Raw genomic sequence first — 20,679 nt, 5'->3', positions numbered from 1 at the left:
TTTCAAAGACAAATCAATACTATACCCCACCCAATCCAATGCCCTAGGCTCCTGATGTCTCCCCTTGCTGGCACAAATTTTCTGTGCCCTATTTGGACAGCTATACCCATTGCTAGTACCATGCAGTAGCTTCCTTTTGGCCTCTACATTCCGCTAGCTTTCTAGTAGCTTCCTTTTCAGCTTTGATTTGACAACAATATATGCAAGGTTTGCTAAGCTCCTGCTTATGCCTTTTTTTCTAGCATCCCATCTATTTAGCCCTTCCTTTTCTCTCAAAAAGTGTCCTGGTTTGGAGAATAAATTATAGCATTACCCTGGCTGTGACCGACTGAACTTCATCCATCCCGGGGCTGACCTTGTGCACGGATATATTTGAACCTTTTACTGGATATGGATACTTTCTAGACCTGTAAACCAAGTGGGTGGTAAAAGTGATTCCTGTGATTCCTTTTAGCCCTAATAATTCTGATTCTGTGATTCTATAAAACACACCAAGCTTTGGATTGCTTTATCTTTAACAGAGAGCACATGCATACAGTAAAATATCTAGCAAGGCATGATTTTTTTTGGAGCAACCAATCCTAATTACTCAGTGGACAATTGTGCCCAGGCAGTTTTCCTCCTCTTTAAGCTTCCTGTTTCTGCCTTGAATACAAACGCAGCCCTCAGCATCTTCATTCTACTTCCTTTTAACTCATGGTACCTTACTCTCCTTCATCTGTCCATGCCTGACTCCCCATGCTTTTTATCTTTTCTCAAAACAGACTCTTAGAATATCTTATTTTCTTAGGACACTGCTCTCTGCAGGATGTCAACTAGTTATTATGCAAAGCCAATTCCTGCAAATTTATAAATAGCAGCCAGTTGTATAGTATTATCTATTCTCACAAGGCATTTTCACTTTGCAAAGGGAGGTTCAGAAGTATATATTAATTCAAAGGAGTAACTCCTATGAAGGAATTCAACATGCTGTTGCTGGAACACCTTCCCGGTCTCTCCATCTGCTACAGATTTGGCAGGTGGCAATCCTATGTTCATCAACATAAGATTGGTGAACCTACTGTATAAATGAATGAATGAGATTGAAAATAAATCTTTTTATTATAACCCAGCTGTAGGGAGCGGCTATAGGGTTAAGCCTCGGACTGACCTGTTGGCAAAGTCACAAATAAGTCCCAGCTTAGAAGTCACAGCCCTCTTAGCATAATTAGGTTTGACCTTATGACTCTCCCTAGATCTTATCTGGGTAGCTAATGGGCTGTGGGAGGTGCAACAAGTGCTGCCCAAACAAGTGAAACTCACAAGAATATTGTAACTATGGTGACCACTACCTTGTTTACCTCTGGCTATAAAATAAAGGCTCAGCTTGCCTTCTGGGTTTCTCTCTGTGGCCTTAGCCAGGCACAGGAGATCCACCTAGACCCAGCTTATTCACTTTGTCTTTTCTACATCCTTCACCACCGCCCCTCAGGCTCACTGAACCCTTGACTGAGCTGGCCTGGCACACCCATATTATTGTTACTCTCTACACATGCCTCCTCCAGAAACCTTTAATTTTTAAAATATATATTTGTTTTCACAGTGTAAAGTATGAGAATCTGATCATCTCCAGATTAGCAGAAAAATATGGATTATATATGTCCCCTCGCTCCTCGTCCATAGGCATGTAAGTAAAGAAGGTGAATAAGTAAAGGGGGTGGATATCATCCAAGTCTCTCTTTACTCCCATGTGTACAGAGACCTGTGCCATTTATTGAGCCCCTTTTAAAATGTTCTTGAAAAGTAATGGTAACTTAATTGCATTTGATCATGCTAATGAGATTCCGATTCCTGATAAAGGATAGTTTATCATGGTCCATGTTTTAATCAGATATGAGGAAATGGATTGTTTAGGGAGGATAATGATTCCGCTATGTGGAAACACCAGATGCCACAACTCACCTCTACACAAGCAGAAAAAACTGAGCTCTGAATTTCACTGTCCCAAAGTGCAGTCACACAACAAACAACCATGAGAGACTGATTCTATAAGTGAGAGCTTCTCAAATGGGCCTGCCAGAATGGGCCTTGCATACCACTGCAAGTTCCTCAAAACTCTGGAGCCTTTTGAGTGAGTGCTTCCTCAAAACCCAGGGCCTTTAGAACATCTGGCTGGGCCTCCTGAAAGCTGTGGAAACACTTGTGAATAGATACAAAAGTTTCTATACCCACCTACTGAAGGTAACACCTGTAAGTTCCCTAACTAATGAATAAATAATAAAACATTCATGCATAGGACAGTGTTTATGTGTGTACAAGAGAGAGAACAGGAGAGAGTGAGAGCAGGAGAGAAATAGACAGAGATGGAGAATAAAAAAATTATAAGAAAGGGTAGAAAACAACAGAAGGGCTGAGATGTTGAGAAGAAAGAAAGGGTGAAAAGGATAGCATAAAGGAGGTAGAGCTATTTATAGCTTATTTTATGCTTCTCTAGTACCTGTCTGGCTCTGACTGCTGTAATGAAGGTTATTCCTCCTTAAGGAATACTATAAGGATTTAACTTTCCTATACAGTTGTAATATTCAAAATAAGGCTGGTAATTGGGTCATCTTATTAGTAAGCAACTATCACCAGGAGTTCCCAGAGCTTTCCAATTAGTGCCTCATCAATCCTCACAGCACACTCATGGCGTAATGAGAGGGCACGGATTATGAGTAATTAGTCCACTTTTATTCTTTCTTCAGTGGGTTTTAATTTCGCTTGGACGCCATCTCTCTTTTCACAGATTGGAGACTTAGAGCAAGATATAACAATGGGGACATTAGGTTTCATTAAATAGTTTCCCCCCATCTTTTCTACCCCTAACATCACATCCTGCAAGAATTTCTTAGAATTTATATGGAAAAGGCAGGGAATACCTACATTGTATAATCCTCGACTTCAGATCATAAGTGTCCAGTAGAGGACAGTATCAAATATGTGGATGCTAATTAGCCACTGTTATGAATTCTCATAAGTGTAAGACACAAGCAAGAAGATAGAAGCAGAGAGAGGAGTGAAGATGAAGGCAAATTAGGGAGATAAAAAAGAAAGGGGAGGAAGAAGGGGGAAGTCAGGCATCTGTGTGGGAATTCTCCATGGTCCTTTACAGTGCTCCACACACTGCACTTGATGTTATGAAACACATTGGCCACTCTATTACCCTAAGGACACTGAGCTTTGCTTAGAAACTCGAGCTCTGCAGGATGAGATGTGGGTCACAAGGCAGGGGCGAAGGTCTCTGGCACTAGAATCCGGATGCCAATCCCTCCTACACTGACACTAAAAAAGTCTCTGTCACTTCAGCTAGAACTGTGGGCAAAGAATTCCTGGCAGAACTTGGCCTGTGGGTTGTCAGAGTTGACTGATTTGGCTGTCAGCATGAAGACACTGGATATTTTCGTTTGTAGATTTGGTGATTGTTATCTTTGCTTGGTACCAGAGAGAGAAAACAGAAAGCAATGGCCTCCTATTTACCTTTTTGACAATGTTTTCTCATTTAGTGCTAGTCTTTCATTGGAGAACTTCATCCAGCACCACTGGTGCTGACTATAAAGTCTAAGGGGTCACCATAGGGCGAGGGGTGGGAATCTTCTCTCTCACCCCTATGGTTTCAGACCCAGAGTGGGGTGGGCATTACTGAGTGGATACTTAATAATGGAGAAGTTGATCCCATAGAAAACTGTTTGAAGAGTCACATGTATCCAGAGTCAGGTTAGGCTAGTGCCTCAGCAAAAGTCTCCATTTACAGGTGACTGTCAAGGACATTAGGCAGAATTTACAAATTAATCCACTGAACAATCTACTTATATAAAAACCCTGGCTGTAACATCACGGCCAGAACTGTGACCAACCGGAAGGAAGTCAGTCCTGCATGGGTGGTCTTGGAAACGGCTGCACCCTCCCCAAGCTGTTTCCTGGAGGGGGAGGTTTCAGGCAGGAACTGGCCCTCAGGGAGAGGTTTCAGACAGGAACCCGCCCTCAGAGTGGAGCATGGAAGTGAAATGATTTGTAATGGATCTATTATTGAAGCTACCTTTGGAAATACTATATCTATAGATCAGTGGCTCTCAACCTTGGCTGCACATTAGAATCACCTGGGAATCTTTTTAAAATCCTGATTTCTGGGCCTCATCCTCCGGAAATTCTGTTTCTTTGTTACTAATGTTGTGGCCCCACCCCATAACAAAGAAACAATTTCCAGAGGATGAGGCCCAGGAATCAGGGTTTTAAAAAGATTCTCAGGTAATTCTAATGTGCAGCCAAGGTTGAGAACCACTGCTCTAAATAATATTAAAAATATATCTAAATGTGCAATTCTTTGTCCAAAAAAATGAGCATGTTCAGATATTAAATGAAGAAAATTTGGATATTCTCAATGGAGATTTTCACCCATATTTGAATGATGATTCAATTGATTCCACAGATGATGCTGAAAAGGAAAATTTTCCTATCGAATTTCTTAATAGTATTACTCCTTCGGGAATGCCGTGCCATAAATTAAAATTGAAAGTGGGTGCAATCATCATGCTATTGAGAAATCTCAATAGTAAATGGGGTCTTTGTAATAGTACCAGATTTATTATCAAAACATTACAAACTAACATTATCAAAGCTGAAGTATTAACAGGATCTGCAGAGGGGAAGGTTGTTCTGGTTCCAAGAATTAATTTTTCCCCATCTGACACTGGCCTCCCATTTAAATTGATTCGATGATGGTTTCCTGTGATGCCAGCATTTGTGATGACTATTAATAAATCACAAGAACAAACTCTAGACAAAGTAAACATATTCCTACCTGAACCCATTTTTGCACATGGTCAGTTATATGTTGCTTTCTCTCGAGTTTGAAGAGCCTGTGATGTTACAGTTAAAGTTCTAAGTACTTCATCACAAGGGAAATTAGTCAAGCACTCTGAAAGTGTTTTCACTCTTAATGTGGTGTACAGGGAGATATTAGAATAAGTTTAATCACTTTATCAGTCATTGTTTGCATCACTGTTGTTTTTATATCATGTTTTTGTTGTTTTTACATCATGCCTCTGTTGTTGTTATATCCTTTTGTTACTGTTTATTTATTAATAAATTTATATATTATTTTCATATAATTTTACTAATTTCCTTTCATCTCTCACACTTCTATTATAGAGAAAGGGCAAATAGCAATATTAAAATATCTCCGCTAATTAATTCCCTTTTTAAAAGAAATATATTTTATTGATTTTTTACAGAGAGGAAGGGAGAGGGATAGAGAGTTAGAAACATCGATCTGCTGCCTCCTGCACACTCCCCACTGGGGATGTGCCCACAACCAAGGTACATGCCCTTGACCAGAATCGAACCTGGGACCCTTGAGTCCGCAGGCTGATGCTCTATCCACTGAGCCAAACTGGTTAGGGCAATTAATTCCCTTTTAATGTGCACAAATTTCATGCACCGGGCTACTAGTGTAACAATAATCTAAAAAGTAAAAACATAGATCTTTTAAGACTCCACTTAAAACTCCTCCATAAAAACTCCTATCTGTTTGTAGTATAAGATCTATTTGTCTTATCTGAGTGTACACGACCACCAATAGGTTTCCAAGTGCTTTTTCTCCACTGAACTTCACCTTTTTTCTATAATATATCCATTCAGTTGGGTCAACTCTTACCCATCTTTTGAGACCCAGCTCATAGAGACTCTTCCTACTAGCCTCACAATGTCTTGCTCCAAGTTGCTTTCCAAGTATTTTGTCTAAGAGGCTGGCATTGAACCCAACTGCTACTGTTCAGGCTGAACCATCCAGACTCTTTGAGGGCAGAGGATAAGCATTTATGTATTCCTATTCTAATCCTAATACAGTGCTGTGCACATGAAAGGTGTTCAATAACACATTCAGGAAGAAAGTAAATTGGCTTTATCATAAAATAAGCCAAATAAAAACCTGGAAAATCTATAATAATAAAAGCATAATATGCAAATCAACCGACCAAACAGCAGAATGACTGTCTGGACTACCTTCCCAATGACCATGCTATGACACCCACTGGTGCCAGGCCAGCCAAAGTGGGTGCAATATGATTGGTTGGGAGCCTAGCCATCGCCACTGTCCAGCAACGTTGCAGTGGGTAGCCTAGGCCTCTCTCTGTGCAGGCGATCCATCACGGAACCCCGTCTGGGTGAGCAGGGCCTACCTCTTTGGGGCGATCGATTGTGAGGCTCCCAGACTGTGAGAGGGCACAGGCAAAGCTGAAGGATACCCCCCTACCCGAGTGCATGAATTTCATACACCAGGCCTCTAGTAAATATATAAATATAAAAAAGTAAAGTAATCATTTTTGAAAACAAAAGTTACTTGATATGAATGCCAGATTTATAGAGTTATTTTAATGTTGGCACACAATCTTAAGTGTCAGAAGGAAGAAATGGATATTACATTAAGTTACCATAACTTATAGACTACAAATCCATTCAGGTTCCATCACCCACCCTCCTTCGTATTCTACAGAATAAAGGTAATTTGCAACAGTAGTTAGGCATTTTCTAGAGTGAGTTCTACATTTTACTAAAGGGTGTTATAAAATAAAAATATGGTAGAGTAGTGTTTATAATATAGCGATTTGGGGAAATGTTAAGCTAGAGAAGATTCTTTCTTTTTTTTTTTTTCTTTTTAATCTCTGCCTCCTCTGAGGTCTTAATATACTAATGTGTTTTGGGATTGGGACTCTGAGAAGGGGCATGAAACACAGCAATATTGAGAAGTGTTTGTCCACGGAACTTGTTTTAAAGAGCATCTCACATATCAGACGTTCATACCCTAACTCTAGGAAACACTGCCCTAGTTTCTCAGATGCTATTATTAGTCACTTCAAGAGGCACTTAAACATGAGCCCACTGCCAAAACACACAGAAGCAAACATTTAAAAGACAGCCTATATAAATGTTGCTTCAAAATAATGACACAGGTAGCCTATTCTCATCAACACACAGCATAATATAGCGGAACGAGCATCGGCTAAATGTTTCTTCATATCTTACCAGCTGCATGATTTGGGGCAAGAAATTTCTCAGCAGAAAAAATGTGCTATGTCCTTGAAAATCACAAATGGCAATTTTAACTGGACTTTCTGAACCGAAAACCCATAGAGACATGTACTCTTAAAGGACTTGGGTGATGCCCTTGGGTATAGGAAATGGTCCCTTGCCCTTGTAAGCTCTTGCAGCATCTGCTCTCTTCCTATATCACCAGGCATGATGATCAGTTTCCTGTCTCTTTACCTAATATAGCCACACTGCCCCTTACTCTTTCCCAACACCTCCTAGGACAAAGGGCTTCTTCTTCCTTGTCAGTCCCTCATCTCTGCCACTTCGCTCTGTGCTTCTACTTCCCCCAGCATTCTCCTCAGCTACTCAATGTTTCTCCTGAACCTTCAAGATTCTTCCTCTACTGGCTCCTTTCCCTCTGACTACATACACGTTCAGGTATCTCTGATCCTAAAACAAGCGCTCAAGCTAAAGCACCCCTCCCTTTTTTCATGTCCTCTAAAAAGATTAACCCACGTTTGCTATGTCCATTTGTTCACATCTCATTTATTTTCAGACCATTAAATTTGGTTTCTCCTCAAGTAGCCAGTGTCTCCCTGACTATTGAATCCAGTGGAAAGTTCCTCACTGAATCTCCTTGAGTATCAGATAAAGCTGGTCACTTTTGGATTTAGTGATACTGCCCTCCCCTGATGTCTCTCCTATTTATCTGACTGTGGTTTTTGTCTCTTTCAGGAGCTCAGGCTCCTGGACTGATATTTTAAAAGTTGTTTTTTCCTAGTGCCAGAGCCCGTTTCTCACTTGATTTACTTTTTTGGAATGCTCTTGCCCACCTTTCTGTGTATGATATTCACATTTTCACATATCCAACCCAAACCTCTTTCCTAAGCTTCAGACTTATCTATGCAACCATCAATTGGACAAACATACCTGGAAATCCCTCAAGTCTCTCAAATTTCAGCAGGCTCAAGTAGAGTCATGTTTATACCTTCCACTGTTTTATTGGTGGAGGTCCTATGCATTGTGGTTAGGTGAGAATGCCTGAGTTCAAATGGAAGCTTCAGCACTTTCTAGGTGTAAATTTGGGTAAACGTAACCACGTCAACCCTAATCTCATCTGATGAAAAGGGAGATAATCAGAGTCCTGTGCCCAGAGGGGTGCTTAAAGAATTAAATGAGTACCCAGGGTCAGTGAGTAAGTTATCAATGGGAGCCACTACCATCATCGTTCCGCACACTCCATTTTTTTCTTCCGAATTCCCTACAATCTTTCTTCCATTTGGGAGAAACTATTGTCATAGTCACACAAATCAGCCACTCTTTCTTCCCTCTCACTCAATGCAGGCTACAATCCTGTAGATTGTGCCTCCTAAATATTTCTCACATCCAGCCCCTCCTCCCCATCTCTAGTACTACTGCCCTCATCCAGGCTCTCATCCTCACTCCTTTTAGCACATCCTCTCCAGTCTTGAACTCTACCTGAGAATGGTCAAGTCACTCCCATCCTAAGACCCACCAGAATCTGCTTCCCTAGCCAGTTTTCGATAAATGCTATTCAAGTAATAAGTGAAATAAAAACATTGAAGTGTTGAGGATATTTCAGTGCTTTAAGGGGTTAATAACGCAGGACATGTGCTATTGACATGGTCCTGTAAGTGCTTGGGCACATGACGACTGCCCTCATGAACTGCATACCTCAGTATGCAAATCTGTAAGGGCTGCACTTGCTGACTCACAGGACGGCAAAGCTGGGAGGCACTTCTGGCACACACCACTGGTGTCTGCTGGCAACCACGCTCTGCCTGTCCCCCTTCTCTAAAGAGACTGGAAAAATGAAATGCTTCTCTTACAAATCAGGGTAGCAAATGAGACATGAATGGCGTGCTGACAGCTTCTGGGAACGCTACTGTTCTGACAAGAGGAGCAGGCTTTGCTGATGTCATCCTTGCCTTCTTCTTTCTGCAGGACAAAAACACGAAGCCTGGAGCTGTGGGTTAAAAGAACCTCCCAGGGGCTGGCCTTGACTCCCTTGGGCTCTTGTGATCAGACTCCAGGGTGAAAGAAACTTGCTTGTGGACTGTGTCGTTAACCTTAGAGGGCTCCCTGGGTAGGGGGGCATCCACTATTTTGAGGGGGAGAGCTGGGAAGAAGTACAGTTGAGCATTCTTTCCTTACAATGACCCTCTCTCAACAGGGCATCAAAAGAAATAGGGAGCCCTGTTAAAGTCATAGCAATTTACACCACTAGCTGTTCCTAAATTTTCACAGCTCCACATACAGGCTAACAAAACCTATCATTAACACTCTGCCCCATGCCTTTCACAATCTGCCAGGGCTGCAGGCTCAGAACTGGAGAGACAAAAGACCCCACAGACTACTAGCATATTTTTCATCCACACCTACCTCCTCGAATTCATTAACAACTCTCATCTACCTCACACAGATGGCTGTGCTCTGCCTGCAACTAATGAATGCAGTTCTCAAAGCCCTAGGGCCACCCGCAGCACGTGCTCCCTGCCCACCTCCCTTGATCAGAGAACCCAGCACACAGTGGATTTATCTGGGACCATCTGAGAGGGGCAATTAAACATTTAAAAAAGAGAAAAAAACTTGATTTGAAGGCAGAATCGCTTATAAATAAATCCCAGGATCTAGGTTCTGAGGACACCAACATAGAGAAACCGCAGTGCACTAACACAAGGCAACTCATCTAACCTAAAGTCACAGGGAAAGAAACATACAATAACAACAAACTGACTGTGAACTGAAAATAACTAAGTGTAAAGTTATTTTTTCTTTATTTTTAATATAATAATGAATTGCTCTATGGCATAGTTATTTTCTTTAAGAGTAGTGCCTATATTGATCTTTGTTGATACATCTAATCTTGCTATGTAAACTCTAATAGAAATATTAGAAGAGATTCTTTTGTGTCTTTTATTTTTTGCACAGTATTATCTTTTCTGTTTTTTTGAAGTCACTGTTTTCACATTCTAGGTTTCCTGAAATTGGGGCACTCCTACATATACAAACGTTTACACTTAATTTCATTTTTAGTTCATATTCGATACTTGTCTCTTCTCATTACAACAGTTACTTTTAAAATCGAGTTTCCATTGCTTTATTCAATCCTACTGAAATAAGTTCTGCATTTTAAGAGAATTACTTCTGAGCCCCAGGGAGTGTCCAACACTGTTCTCTTTTTCGGTCTTAGCCCTGTCAAAGCAGAGAAGCCTGAGGCTGTGTGGCCCCCTGAATGATGTGAGATGCAGAAAAGACTGATTGGGATAAAACCTCCCTCACTTGTCCTTAAGGCCTTTAGGAATGTGCTTGATTCTCATCCACTAAATAGCAGAATGTGGAATCTTGTCATTTTCCTTTCTTGTTTCCATAATAAATTTGGAAATAAAAAATTCTCAGATACATAGCAGGTCCTCAGATAATAACATTTTGTTATAACTTCCAAGAGAAAAATCGATTCCCAGCCAGAGCCACTGTCTATGGAGGGTGCACATTCCCCTTATGTCTGTGTGGGTTTTCTCCAAGGACTCTGGTTTCCCTGAAAGCAGATAGGTGAGTCTATGTTGTTCCAGTCTGAGCGTGCGTGTGTGTGTGTGTGTGTGCGTGTGTGTGCCCTGCCATGCCTGTCCAGGGTGGCCCCACCTCCTGCCCTGAGCTTCCACGATAGGCTCTGGGCAACCATGATCCTGAACTGGAATCAGTGGGTTGGAAAATAATGATCTTACATGTTTTTATTCATCTTACTTAGATGTATATATAGTTCACATTTATTTCAATGTTTAATATTAGAAGTCCTTTGGGTCTTTATTTAGAAGTTTGGCAATGTTTTTATGACTAGAAATATGCCATAGGAACTTAACTCTTGTTTACATCAATTATCCTGTGGTAAAAATTGGTTTCATTATACATCATTTTGCTTAAAATGGCAATTTCCAAGAATCTATAGGTGACGTTCAGTGAGACTTACTGTAATAATGCCTGTAATTGGCTACCCATATTGGACTACAGCTTACCTCTGAAAGTAAATTTTATGGTCTTTAAGATGGATTTAAAACACATGTTGGGTTTTTAAGTACATAAATAATATATAAATTTTTACCTCAAAGACAAATTTGCTATGCTTCCCTTCCCCCACCTTTTACTAAAGGAACACAAGTAATAGCATGCCTTTTGTAGAAAGAGGACTTCGGATGCCCCTGTGGTGGGTGCTGTGGTGCAGACCCTGCCTCCGTGCATGATGGAGGCATCATGGCCCTGATGCTGAGAGTTGGTGGCTCACAGCTCTCGCTGAGCTGCTTTCGAGGTTTGCCCTCAGCCATGGACAGCCAACGAGGGTCATGATCCTCTTTCTGCAGGTAGCTTGTGGCCAATGTCCAGTCCATGCTAGAGTAGAAAGGCCCACATCCTTGCCTCAAGACTGGACAGTGCTGGAGATCCAGTCCAAGCCTAGGACTAGGCATGCGGTCCACAGAGGCCTCTGTTGATGGTAGTTCAACTCCTTCCTCTGGCCAACACCGACTTCCTCGGAGATGCCAATCCTGAGAGCACTCCCCATAAGCTTTCTCCACACACACTGCCTTCTCAGGGTTCATTTCCTGAGAACCCAATCTGAGACCCTCAGCTTCTCAGTCTTCCTAAGACTTTCACTATTATATTTATTGTCTGAATGCTCAGTGGGAGAAGGTCTCAGGCCTCAGACAGGCCAATGCGGGGGCAAAGCTTCCTGCTCTGTTCTCATTGCCCAAATTGCTTGGCTAAAGACAGAGATAAAAATTACTGTGAAGTTGGAGCAAAACTGTGGACAGAATTCCAATTGGGTATTTCTTGACATTCATGGAATGATCATCCCATTATAAATGTGTCAAGGGCATTTTAATCAAATCTAATCCGAACAACCATGTGCACAAACACACAAAAATGACAGATAGATAAACTTAGGGAAAGAAATAAAATAACTTTCATCAGATTTTAAAATACTGTTTAAAATACTAGCTGTGAACTCCTTTATCAACTAAAGTACCCATTATTAAAAAATATTAACAATAATGGTCTGCCCCCTAAGTGTAATTAGATTGTGTTTATTTCATTTTCCCTAATGCAGGGCCAGGAATTTAGTTTGCCCTCTCTTCATCCACAACTGGGATGAAGAGCAATTCTGTGCAGAACCCAAGCATCACACTGATGCTGTTTATTCAGACTCAGGATTCTCTTTTGTCCTCTCCAACTTCTACTCTGGCAATTTATAAGAGCTTTTTGGTATCTATGTTACCCTTCATCTCTAATTTATGTTTTGGCTATTCTTCCAGATCTCTGTTCTATTGACCTTATTTTTGGTATTTTTGGTCATGTATTTATATTTTGGTTACATATATGGTCACTTGTGGTATTAGGGTATGTATTTAATAAATACACATATGCATATATATTACATGTTACATACTAGTATATTAAATACACATTCATATGTATACAAAAATGTCAAAATACAAAATACTAGTTGTTTCTTCATCAGTTAATTTATTAAAAGAACAATAAACAAAACACAAAATATACACATACTTTTCTTACTCCCTTAAACAACTATATTAAGTAATCGTATATACTGAAGTCTATTTCTGGATCTTCTGTTCTACTAAATAATTTTTTTTATTATATGCCCTTATAGCTGCTTCTGATATAAAATGCTATTTCCTTATTATTTCTTTTTGTAATTTCCATGGTTATTGTCAGGTAATTATTTTTTTAAAGTAACTGTTATTTTATCCATCCCAAAACAAACAAAAAAACCACCCTTCCAGCCTGTCCAGCATGACTCAGTGGTTGAGCGTTGACCTATGAACCATGAGGTCACAGTTCAATTCTGTCAGGGCACATGTCCGGGTTGTGGGCTCAATCCCCAGTGAGGGGAATTACAGAAGGCAGCCAATCAATGATTCTCCCTCATCATTGATGTTTCTATCTCTTTCTCCATCTCCCTTCCTCTCTGAAATTAGGAAAAAAAAATATTTAAAAAAGACACCCTTCCATTGGGACTCTAATTGGAAATGAATTAAATTTTTGCTTTAATCTTGGGAGATCATTTTATAAAATATATTGAGACTTCACATCCAAGAACATATTCGCCTTTTTATTGGTTTCTCATGACTTTTATTAAGATTTTATAGATGCTTTACATAGATTTTGTTTTATAATTTTTCTACATTTCATGACTTTATTTATATTTACTAGGATACATGGAATATTTTTTTTTATTTCTAGGTCCTTAGTGGTAGAGAAACGCTACTGACTTCTATCTAGACATATTTCAAAGTTTTATTAGTTCTGTGCTTTTTTCCTTTAATCTGTTGGGTTTTCTACATGTACAAGCATTGCATTAATAAAGTATAGTTTTTTCTTATTTTCTAGTGTTTACAGTATATATTTCTCAAATTTTGTTCATTAGCTAACACCTTTAGAGCAATGCTTTTAAAAAAAAGGAATTATGATAGCAGGCATCTCTAATTTCTGATCATTATTAAAATTATTAAGTTTTAATTTAATATACCAAAAGTTGTTGGTTTGGGGTAAATAATCTTTAGTATAATTGAGGAGATTTCTTCTATTTTGCTATATTTAAAGATTTTTTTAAAACTACTGTTGAATTTAATCATTTAGTTTTTACTGACTATTTATTTGATTGCCTGATTTTTCTTTTTATTTACTTCTGTATAGGATTATATATACAGATTTCCTGATATTGAGCCATCCTTGCTTTTTTGTGCATGTGTTTACTTGCTACTCTTTTAAATTCCTAGAGAAATATTTATCAAATGTGTCAAATGTTAACAGCTATAATTTAATAAAGGGTTCCATGACCAAATTAATTAGAGAAACACTGAATCAAACAGTTAAATGGTACTTCTCAGAACCATTACAGCTAATGTGCATTGTCAACTTACAAGAAGAGATTAGGGTACAAAGTGTTTAGTGAACTTTATTTGACCATCCACTTTTCATGGACCAATTTCTGGTGCTTTGTTAAGCAGAACAAACTTTTGGAAATGCTTAAATGGAGACTGTATGCTAAGATTTGCAAATATTTCAGCATATGAGACCAATTAAATCATGAGGGGAGAGGATAAATTAAAAGTCGCAAGTATAGGATGCCAAAATCATTTGGGAAAAATTAATTTAACTAATATTTATGCCAATTATACTCACTTTTACTTATACCCAGAGTTTTGCCTGGGTAGGCCCTAATTATTGATGTTTGGCATTGTACAGACCCATCTTAAAGCATACAGTCTATAGAGGCTGAATACACTTTCAGCTTCAGCCAACTGTTAAAAGTATGATTCTAAAAAGAAATGCAACTGAACCTGTTCCCACCCTATATTTTGTGACTCATAGTATCATAACTAACATGACATGATGACGCAGATGGACTATCATGACTATGGCTTGCACATGGCACTCACCAATGACATATTCCACCCTGAAGAGATCTTTTCTGGGGTTGTATGGACGATTGAATTCGATCTGGATGTAGAAAGGTTGTCCTCTACGCACAATTAGCTTGTTGTTGTTATACTTGTCAGTGTGGTGATCCACTTTGTTGGTGTCCCATGGCTCCTTGAACAGGTGAACAGTAGTAACATGAAGGTAGTCTGCACAAAAAGAAAAAAAAAGGGGAAAAAATTTTGTAACTTTATTTAGATGTAAACCTCATAGACAAGATAATTTTTACTGAAGCAGGAAGGTCTATTGGGTAAAACTCTATTCAGAGGGCTGGTAGGTTTGATAGTCAGTGTCTTGTGACATTTTTGCTTTCAAAGAGGATTTTTAAAAAGCTTTTTCATACTCTGATCTCATTCCAGACCATACAGCATTGGCTTTGAGACAAATAGAGAGGTGCTGACAGTGCCTATTGTATAGGTCTAGATCAGCCGTGGGCAAACTACGGCCCGCGGGCTGGATCCGGCCCCTTTGAAATGAATAAAACTAAAAAAAAAAAAGACCGTACCCTTTTATGTAATGATGTTTACTTTGAACTTATATTAGTTCACACAAACACTCCATCCATGCTTTTGTTCCGGCCCTCTGGTCCAGTTTAAGAACCCATTGTGGCCCTTGAGTCAAAAAGTTTGCCCACCCCTGGTAGATACAGAGAAACCAGTACTGAAGTCAAAGTCTTCACATTCCCTGGTTTTCCTTATGTCAGGTCCTTCTCATGGTGACTACCACCACACTGTATCACTAACTAGAGATAAGCAGGGAGTAGTCACCTCAATTTTCTTATCTTTAAAAAGGGAGGAATCAAATCTGACAAAGCCTGTAAAAATGTTCTAAGGACAAAGTTGAGTATTAACCCCAAATTATTTTCTTACTTCAAGAAGGTCAAATAGCCCTCCTTTTGTAATTCTTAAAGTAGATCTTGTCCTTCAAAGTCAGGAAAGAAAGGGAACAGGTGTGAAGAAAAGATACTAACATTTCTTTGAAAAATGTTTCCACTTTATAATTGCTTCCACTTTGCACATACAAAAACAAGGCTTACATTTCCCTAGCTACTAATCAACCAATCTGGAAGCAAACCCTGGTCTGATGCCAAAATCTACAGATTTCTTAGTGTTGAGAGTATAACTGTCAGTAATACCTTTAATCTGAGACAAGATAGCACTGGATAAAGATTACATATCCTCCTGCCTTTGCCTATTCCCTCTGCAAATGATCACTGAATGTGAAGCTAACTACAACTATCGTTTAGAAAGTCTAGTCTAGAGCCCGATTTTTGTCTGTGCATTTGCATTTCTCATGGGGCTCTGGGGAAAGAAGGCTGGGTGGGAAGGCAATGGCCTCTTGCCTTCCCTCCCTTTCCCTGACCCGGCCTGCTCAATGGTTTGCTCAATGTGAACACAGTGTACATGGAATGCACAGCTGCTGAGCGTGTGCTGGGGCATCACTCTGTAAGACTCCAATGACTCCTTTGCTTTTACACAGGAATCTGTGTAGGGCACCTGGTTTTCTCCACTCTTACTCTTTTTCTCATTGGGGAAACCAAGAAATTGGGCTCGTTAAGATACTCTCCACTTCTAAAGTTGAGGAGTTTCTGAAACACAATTAATTCAAAGTTCAGGCAATCCTAATTTTGAATCTCAGCTATCATAATACAGACAGTCCTTGGGTTCTGTCGGACTTGACCTACATTGTTTCGTGATTACGTCACCATCTCCCATATAAAGTTCTGTCATTTTGATGTATGTACATATGTGCTTTATGTTTTTTATTATTTATTTATCCCAAGTGAAGGTCAGGAATTGTTATCTTTTATTTATTTATTTATTTATTACTGTTTCACTTCATTACTGCTGTGTATGTGCTCCATGTGAGTGACGTAGGTGCTTATGTAGGTGGGTTCCAACTTACAATGAAAATCGCGTTACCTCACGCCGTAGGAACAGATATCCGACGTAACCTGAGGACATACTGTAACTTAGTTCAGGAACATTGTCTCTCAGAGGCTGAATTTTTCTCAACTTTAAAATGGGGATCCTAATACCTTGAGAATTTCTGTGAAGATCCAATGACACCATGATGCAATGTATCTGGAACTATGCCTGGCACAGAGTGGGGTCATAGGCTTACTTGTGTCTCACTGAATATGAGCTCTGATGGAGCTAATTTATATTTTGCATGGGGTGGTGCTCAATGGGCTATTCTGACTGCAACATTTCAGCAAACAGAAAGTGCAAGATGCAGTTTTATTTTTACCTCACCTGAGAACCCTGCCATAGTACATGGGCCCTGAAAGATACTTTATTTCCATTATGTTGTAGGCTAAAGATGTTTAATTCTCTAAACCTCTCTCCTGCAAGCTGCCTTTCCCCTAAATTCTCTGGCCTTATTAAAGTCACAATCCCCAGTGTTAATCCAGCTTCAGAAAGAGCTGAAGAGGAGGGCATCAAGATCATGGGGTAGGAAAATCTTGAGCTCATCTACACCCATGGGCACACTAAAACTACAACTATGTGTAGAAAAAATATCTTTGAGAATGACTAAAGACTAGCAGAATAGATTTTCTACAACTAAGGATTTAGAGAAAAAGTCAAATTGAAAAAGGACAGGAGGGTGTAGTCATGACCCACATCCCCAGTGTGGTTTCCCACAAGTTGCAGGGATTTCACCAACAGGGAGGTCCCCCTTGAGTGATGCCTCTAAGCCTTACATTGAGCTCCCCAGCCTGGGGGAACCTAAGCCAGGAAGAGACGTCCTCATAACATCTGGCTATGAAAAACAGTGGGGTTATGTCCAGGAGAGCTGAAGGGCTTTAGGAAACCAAGATTCTGCTTTTAAAGGGCTTGTGCACAAACTCACTCACTTGGAGTTCCAGCACTGAGGCAGCCGTTTGAAAAACTCCTGGGTCATACATGAAGGAGGTGTGTTGACTAATTTTAGGGCAAGTGATGGAGGGGCAGGAATCTGTTCAAGTTTTCTCTGGGCACAAAAGCACTGACAAACACCATTTATTTTTTTACACTCTTAGCTGGCCTAGAGCTGGCAGGCACCATTTCTCACATTCTCCATTAACTTTTCTAATGTTACTCACTCTGCTCTGGTGTTTCCCTGAGATTCCATCCCACCCAATGTTCCCAAGCCACCTAGCATCACTCCAGAGCAGCTACCATCCCATCCACACCTTGTGGGCAGCTTTGTCTAGGACTAGTGTCCCTACAAAGTGACTCTCACTCCACATGATTAGCCCCCACACATCAGCATGTCCACAACAGTTGAGGCTGACATTGTGGCTAGCCATGTAGGGGGTCTACCTGTACACTAGTGCCCCAAGGAAATTGCAGCCTGGCCTCACAACCAGCCAGGCCAGGGAGCAGCCCTGCCCTTCAGGGCAACCATATAGTCATGCCCAGGCTTCACTGACAGCTGAGCCTAGAACCAACCCTGTCCACTGTGTATCTGAAACAACTGTGACAGGGTTTCACAGCATTTGGCTTGGGGGCCATACCTGCCTACCAACATGCCTTCAGCATCTTCGGCCCAATCAAAACTGGTCTATACAACTGACACAGGGAATGACCTTGGAGCACCTGGCTGGTGAATAGGAAGGATTGTACATCTGGGTCCATAGGACACCTTTTGAATAAGCCCACTCTTTCAATATCAAGAAACATAACTGATCTTTCAAATACATAGAAACAATACAGAGAGTTAGGCAAAATGAGGAGACAGAGGAATATGTTCCAAAAGAACAAGCACATGACAAAATCCCAGAAAAAAAGAACTAAATGATGATGGAGATAAGCAGTATATCAGATACAGAGTTCAAAATAATAATCATAAGAATACTCACCAAATTCATAAGAAGAATGAATTAACACAGTGAGAACTCCAATAAGGAGATAGAAAATTTAATTAGAACTGAGGAATACAATAACTGAAAAAAAAAATACTCTATAAGGAATCAACAGCAATTAGATGATGTAAGAGAACAATTCAGCAATCTGGTAGACAAGGTAGTGGTAATCACCCAATCTGAACAGCAAAAAAATTAAAAAATGAGACTAGTTTAAGGGCCCTCTGGGACAACATCAAGCATACTAACATTCTCATTATAGGAATTCTAGAGGAGAAGAGAGAGTGAAAGGGAAAGAAAACCTATTTGAAGAAATAATGGCTGGAAACTTCCCTAACTTGGTAAAGGAAACAGACATCCAAATTCAGGAATCACAGAGTCTTAAACACGATAATCCAAAGAGACCCACACCAAACACATAATAATTAAACATGTCAGAAGTTAAAGAAAAAAAGAGAATCTTAAAAGTAGCAAGAATAAAACAACTAGTTAGGTACAAGGGCACACCCATGAAACTATTAGCTGATATTTCAGCTGAAAATTTGCAAGTCACAGGAAAGTGGCATTATATTCAAAGTGGCATTATATCACTTTGAATGATTAAAGGGAGAAAACCTACAAACAAGAATACTCTATTCAGCAAAGTTATTATTCAGAATTGAAGGAGAGTTTCCCAGACAAGCAAAAGCTAAGGGAGTTCATCACCACTAAACTGGCATTACAAGAAATGTTAAAATGACTTTTCTAAGTGGAAAAGAAAGGCCAAAACTAAAAGAAAATATATGGAATAAAAAAATCTCACTAGTAAAGGAAAACATAAAGTATAAAGGTAGTGCAACAATCACTTATAAAGCTAGTAAAATAGTTCAACAAAAATCATTTATGTCTATAATAGTTAAGAAATACATACATATACATAAGGATGCAAACTATGATATCAAAAAAATAAAATGGAGGGAAAGAGCAACCAAAGGACTTGTATGCATGCACATAAGCCTAACCAATGGACACAGATACCAGGTGTTGAGAGCATGAGTAGGCGGGGAGGAGGGCCCAATGGGGGGATAAGGGCACATATATAATACCTTAATCAATAAAGAAGAAAAATAAATAAATAAAATAAAATGTCAGGTTGTGGGGGGTGGAGGGGAGAGAAAGGTAGTGCTTTTAGAATGTATTTAAACATAAGCGACCATCAACTTAATATAGACAGCTATATACATATCTTGTTATGTATAAATCTCATGGTAACCACAAACAAAAAACCTATAAAAGACACACAGAAATAGAAAAATGGAATAAAAACATAACACTAAAAAATATAATCAAATCATAAGAGAGCAAGAAGGAATGGAGAAGAACTACAAAAACAAGCAGGAAATAGTTAACAAAATGGCAGTAAGCACGTTCTTTCAATAAGCATTTTAAGTGTCAATGGACAAGATGTGCCAATCAAAAAGCATAAAGTGTCTGAATAGATACAAAAAAAAGGACCCATACACATGCTGCCTACAAAAGATTCATTTCCGATCTAAAGACACAAACTTTAAATGAAGGGATGGGAAAAGATGTTTAATGCACATGGGAGTGCAAAGCAAGCTTGGGTAGCAATATTTGCATTAGACAAAATGGAGTTTAAAACAAAGACTGTAACAAGAGACATAAAAGGGCATTACATAATGATAAAGGGATCAATACAACAAGAGAATATAATACTTGTAAACATCTATGCACCCAACATAGGCACACATAAATACATATAGCAAATATTAATAGACATAAAGGGAGATATTGGTAGTAATACAGTAATAGTAGGGGACTTTAACATCCCACTTACATCAATAGGTAGGTCATCCAGACCAAAAATAAGTAAGGAAATATTGGCCTTAAACAATGCATTAGACCAGCTTGATTTAATAAATATATAAAGAAACTTCAATCACAAAACAGCAGAACATACATTCTTTTCAAGTGCTCAAGGAACATTCTCCAGTATAGATCACATATTATGCTACAAAACAAGTCTCAATAAATTTAAGAAGATTGAATCATATCAAACATAATATTTTTTAACCATAAGGGTATGAAACTAGAAAGCAATTAAAAGAATAAGACAGGGAGAAAAATATCAAATACATTGAGGCTGAACAATATGCTACTAAAAACAACAACAACAAAAAAACAGTGGTTCAACTTAGAAATCAAGAGGAAATAAAAAAGTACCTTGAGCCGAAACCGGTTTGGCTCAGTGGATAGAGCATCAGCCTGTG

At 39.3% G+C, this 20,679-nt stretch overlaps 1 protein-coding gene across 3 annotated transcripts in view; it reads right to left on the bottom strand.

Annotated features, from left to right (window-relative positions):
• The window catches only part of F13A1 (coagulation factor XIII A chain), a 195,123-nt gene that overhangs the window by 153,581 nt on the left and 20,863 nt on the right, over window positions 1-20,679 (bottom strand). For all 3 annotated transcript variants that reach the window (XM_036350412.1, XM_036350413.1, XM_036350411.1), the window contains one exon: window positions 14,523-14,711. In XM_036350412.1, coding sequence (XP_036206305.1) covers window positions 14,523-14,711 — 189 coding nt within the window. The remainder of the gene's footprint in view (window positions 1-14,522; window positions 14,712-20,679) is intronic.

The sequence above is a fragment of the Myotis myotis genome, unplaced genomic scaffold, assembly GCF_014108235.1.
Source record: "Myotis myotis isolate mMyoMyo1 unplaced genomic scaffold, mMyoMyo1.p scaffold_m19_p_2, whole genome shotgun sequence".
Classification (NCBI taxonomy): domain Eukaryota; kingdom Metazoa; phylum Chordata; class Mammalia; order Chiroptera; family Vespertilionidae; genus Myotis; species Myotis myotis.
This window is presented reverse-complemented; position numbering and strand designations above follow the sequence as displayed.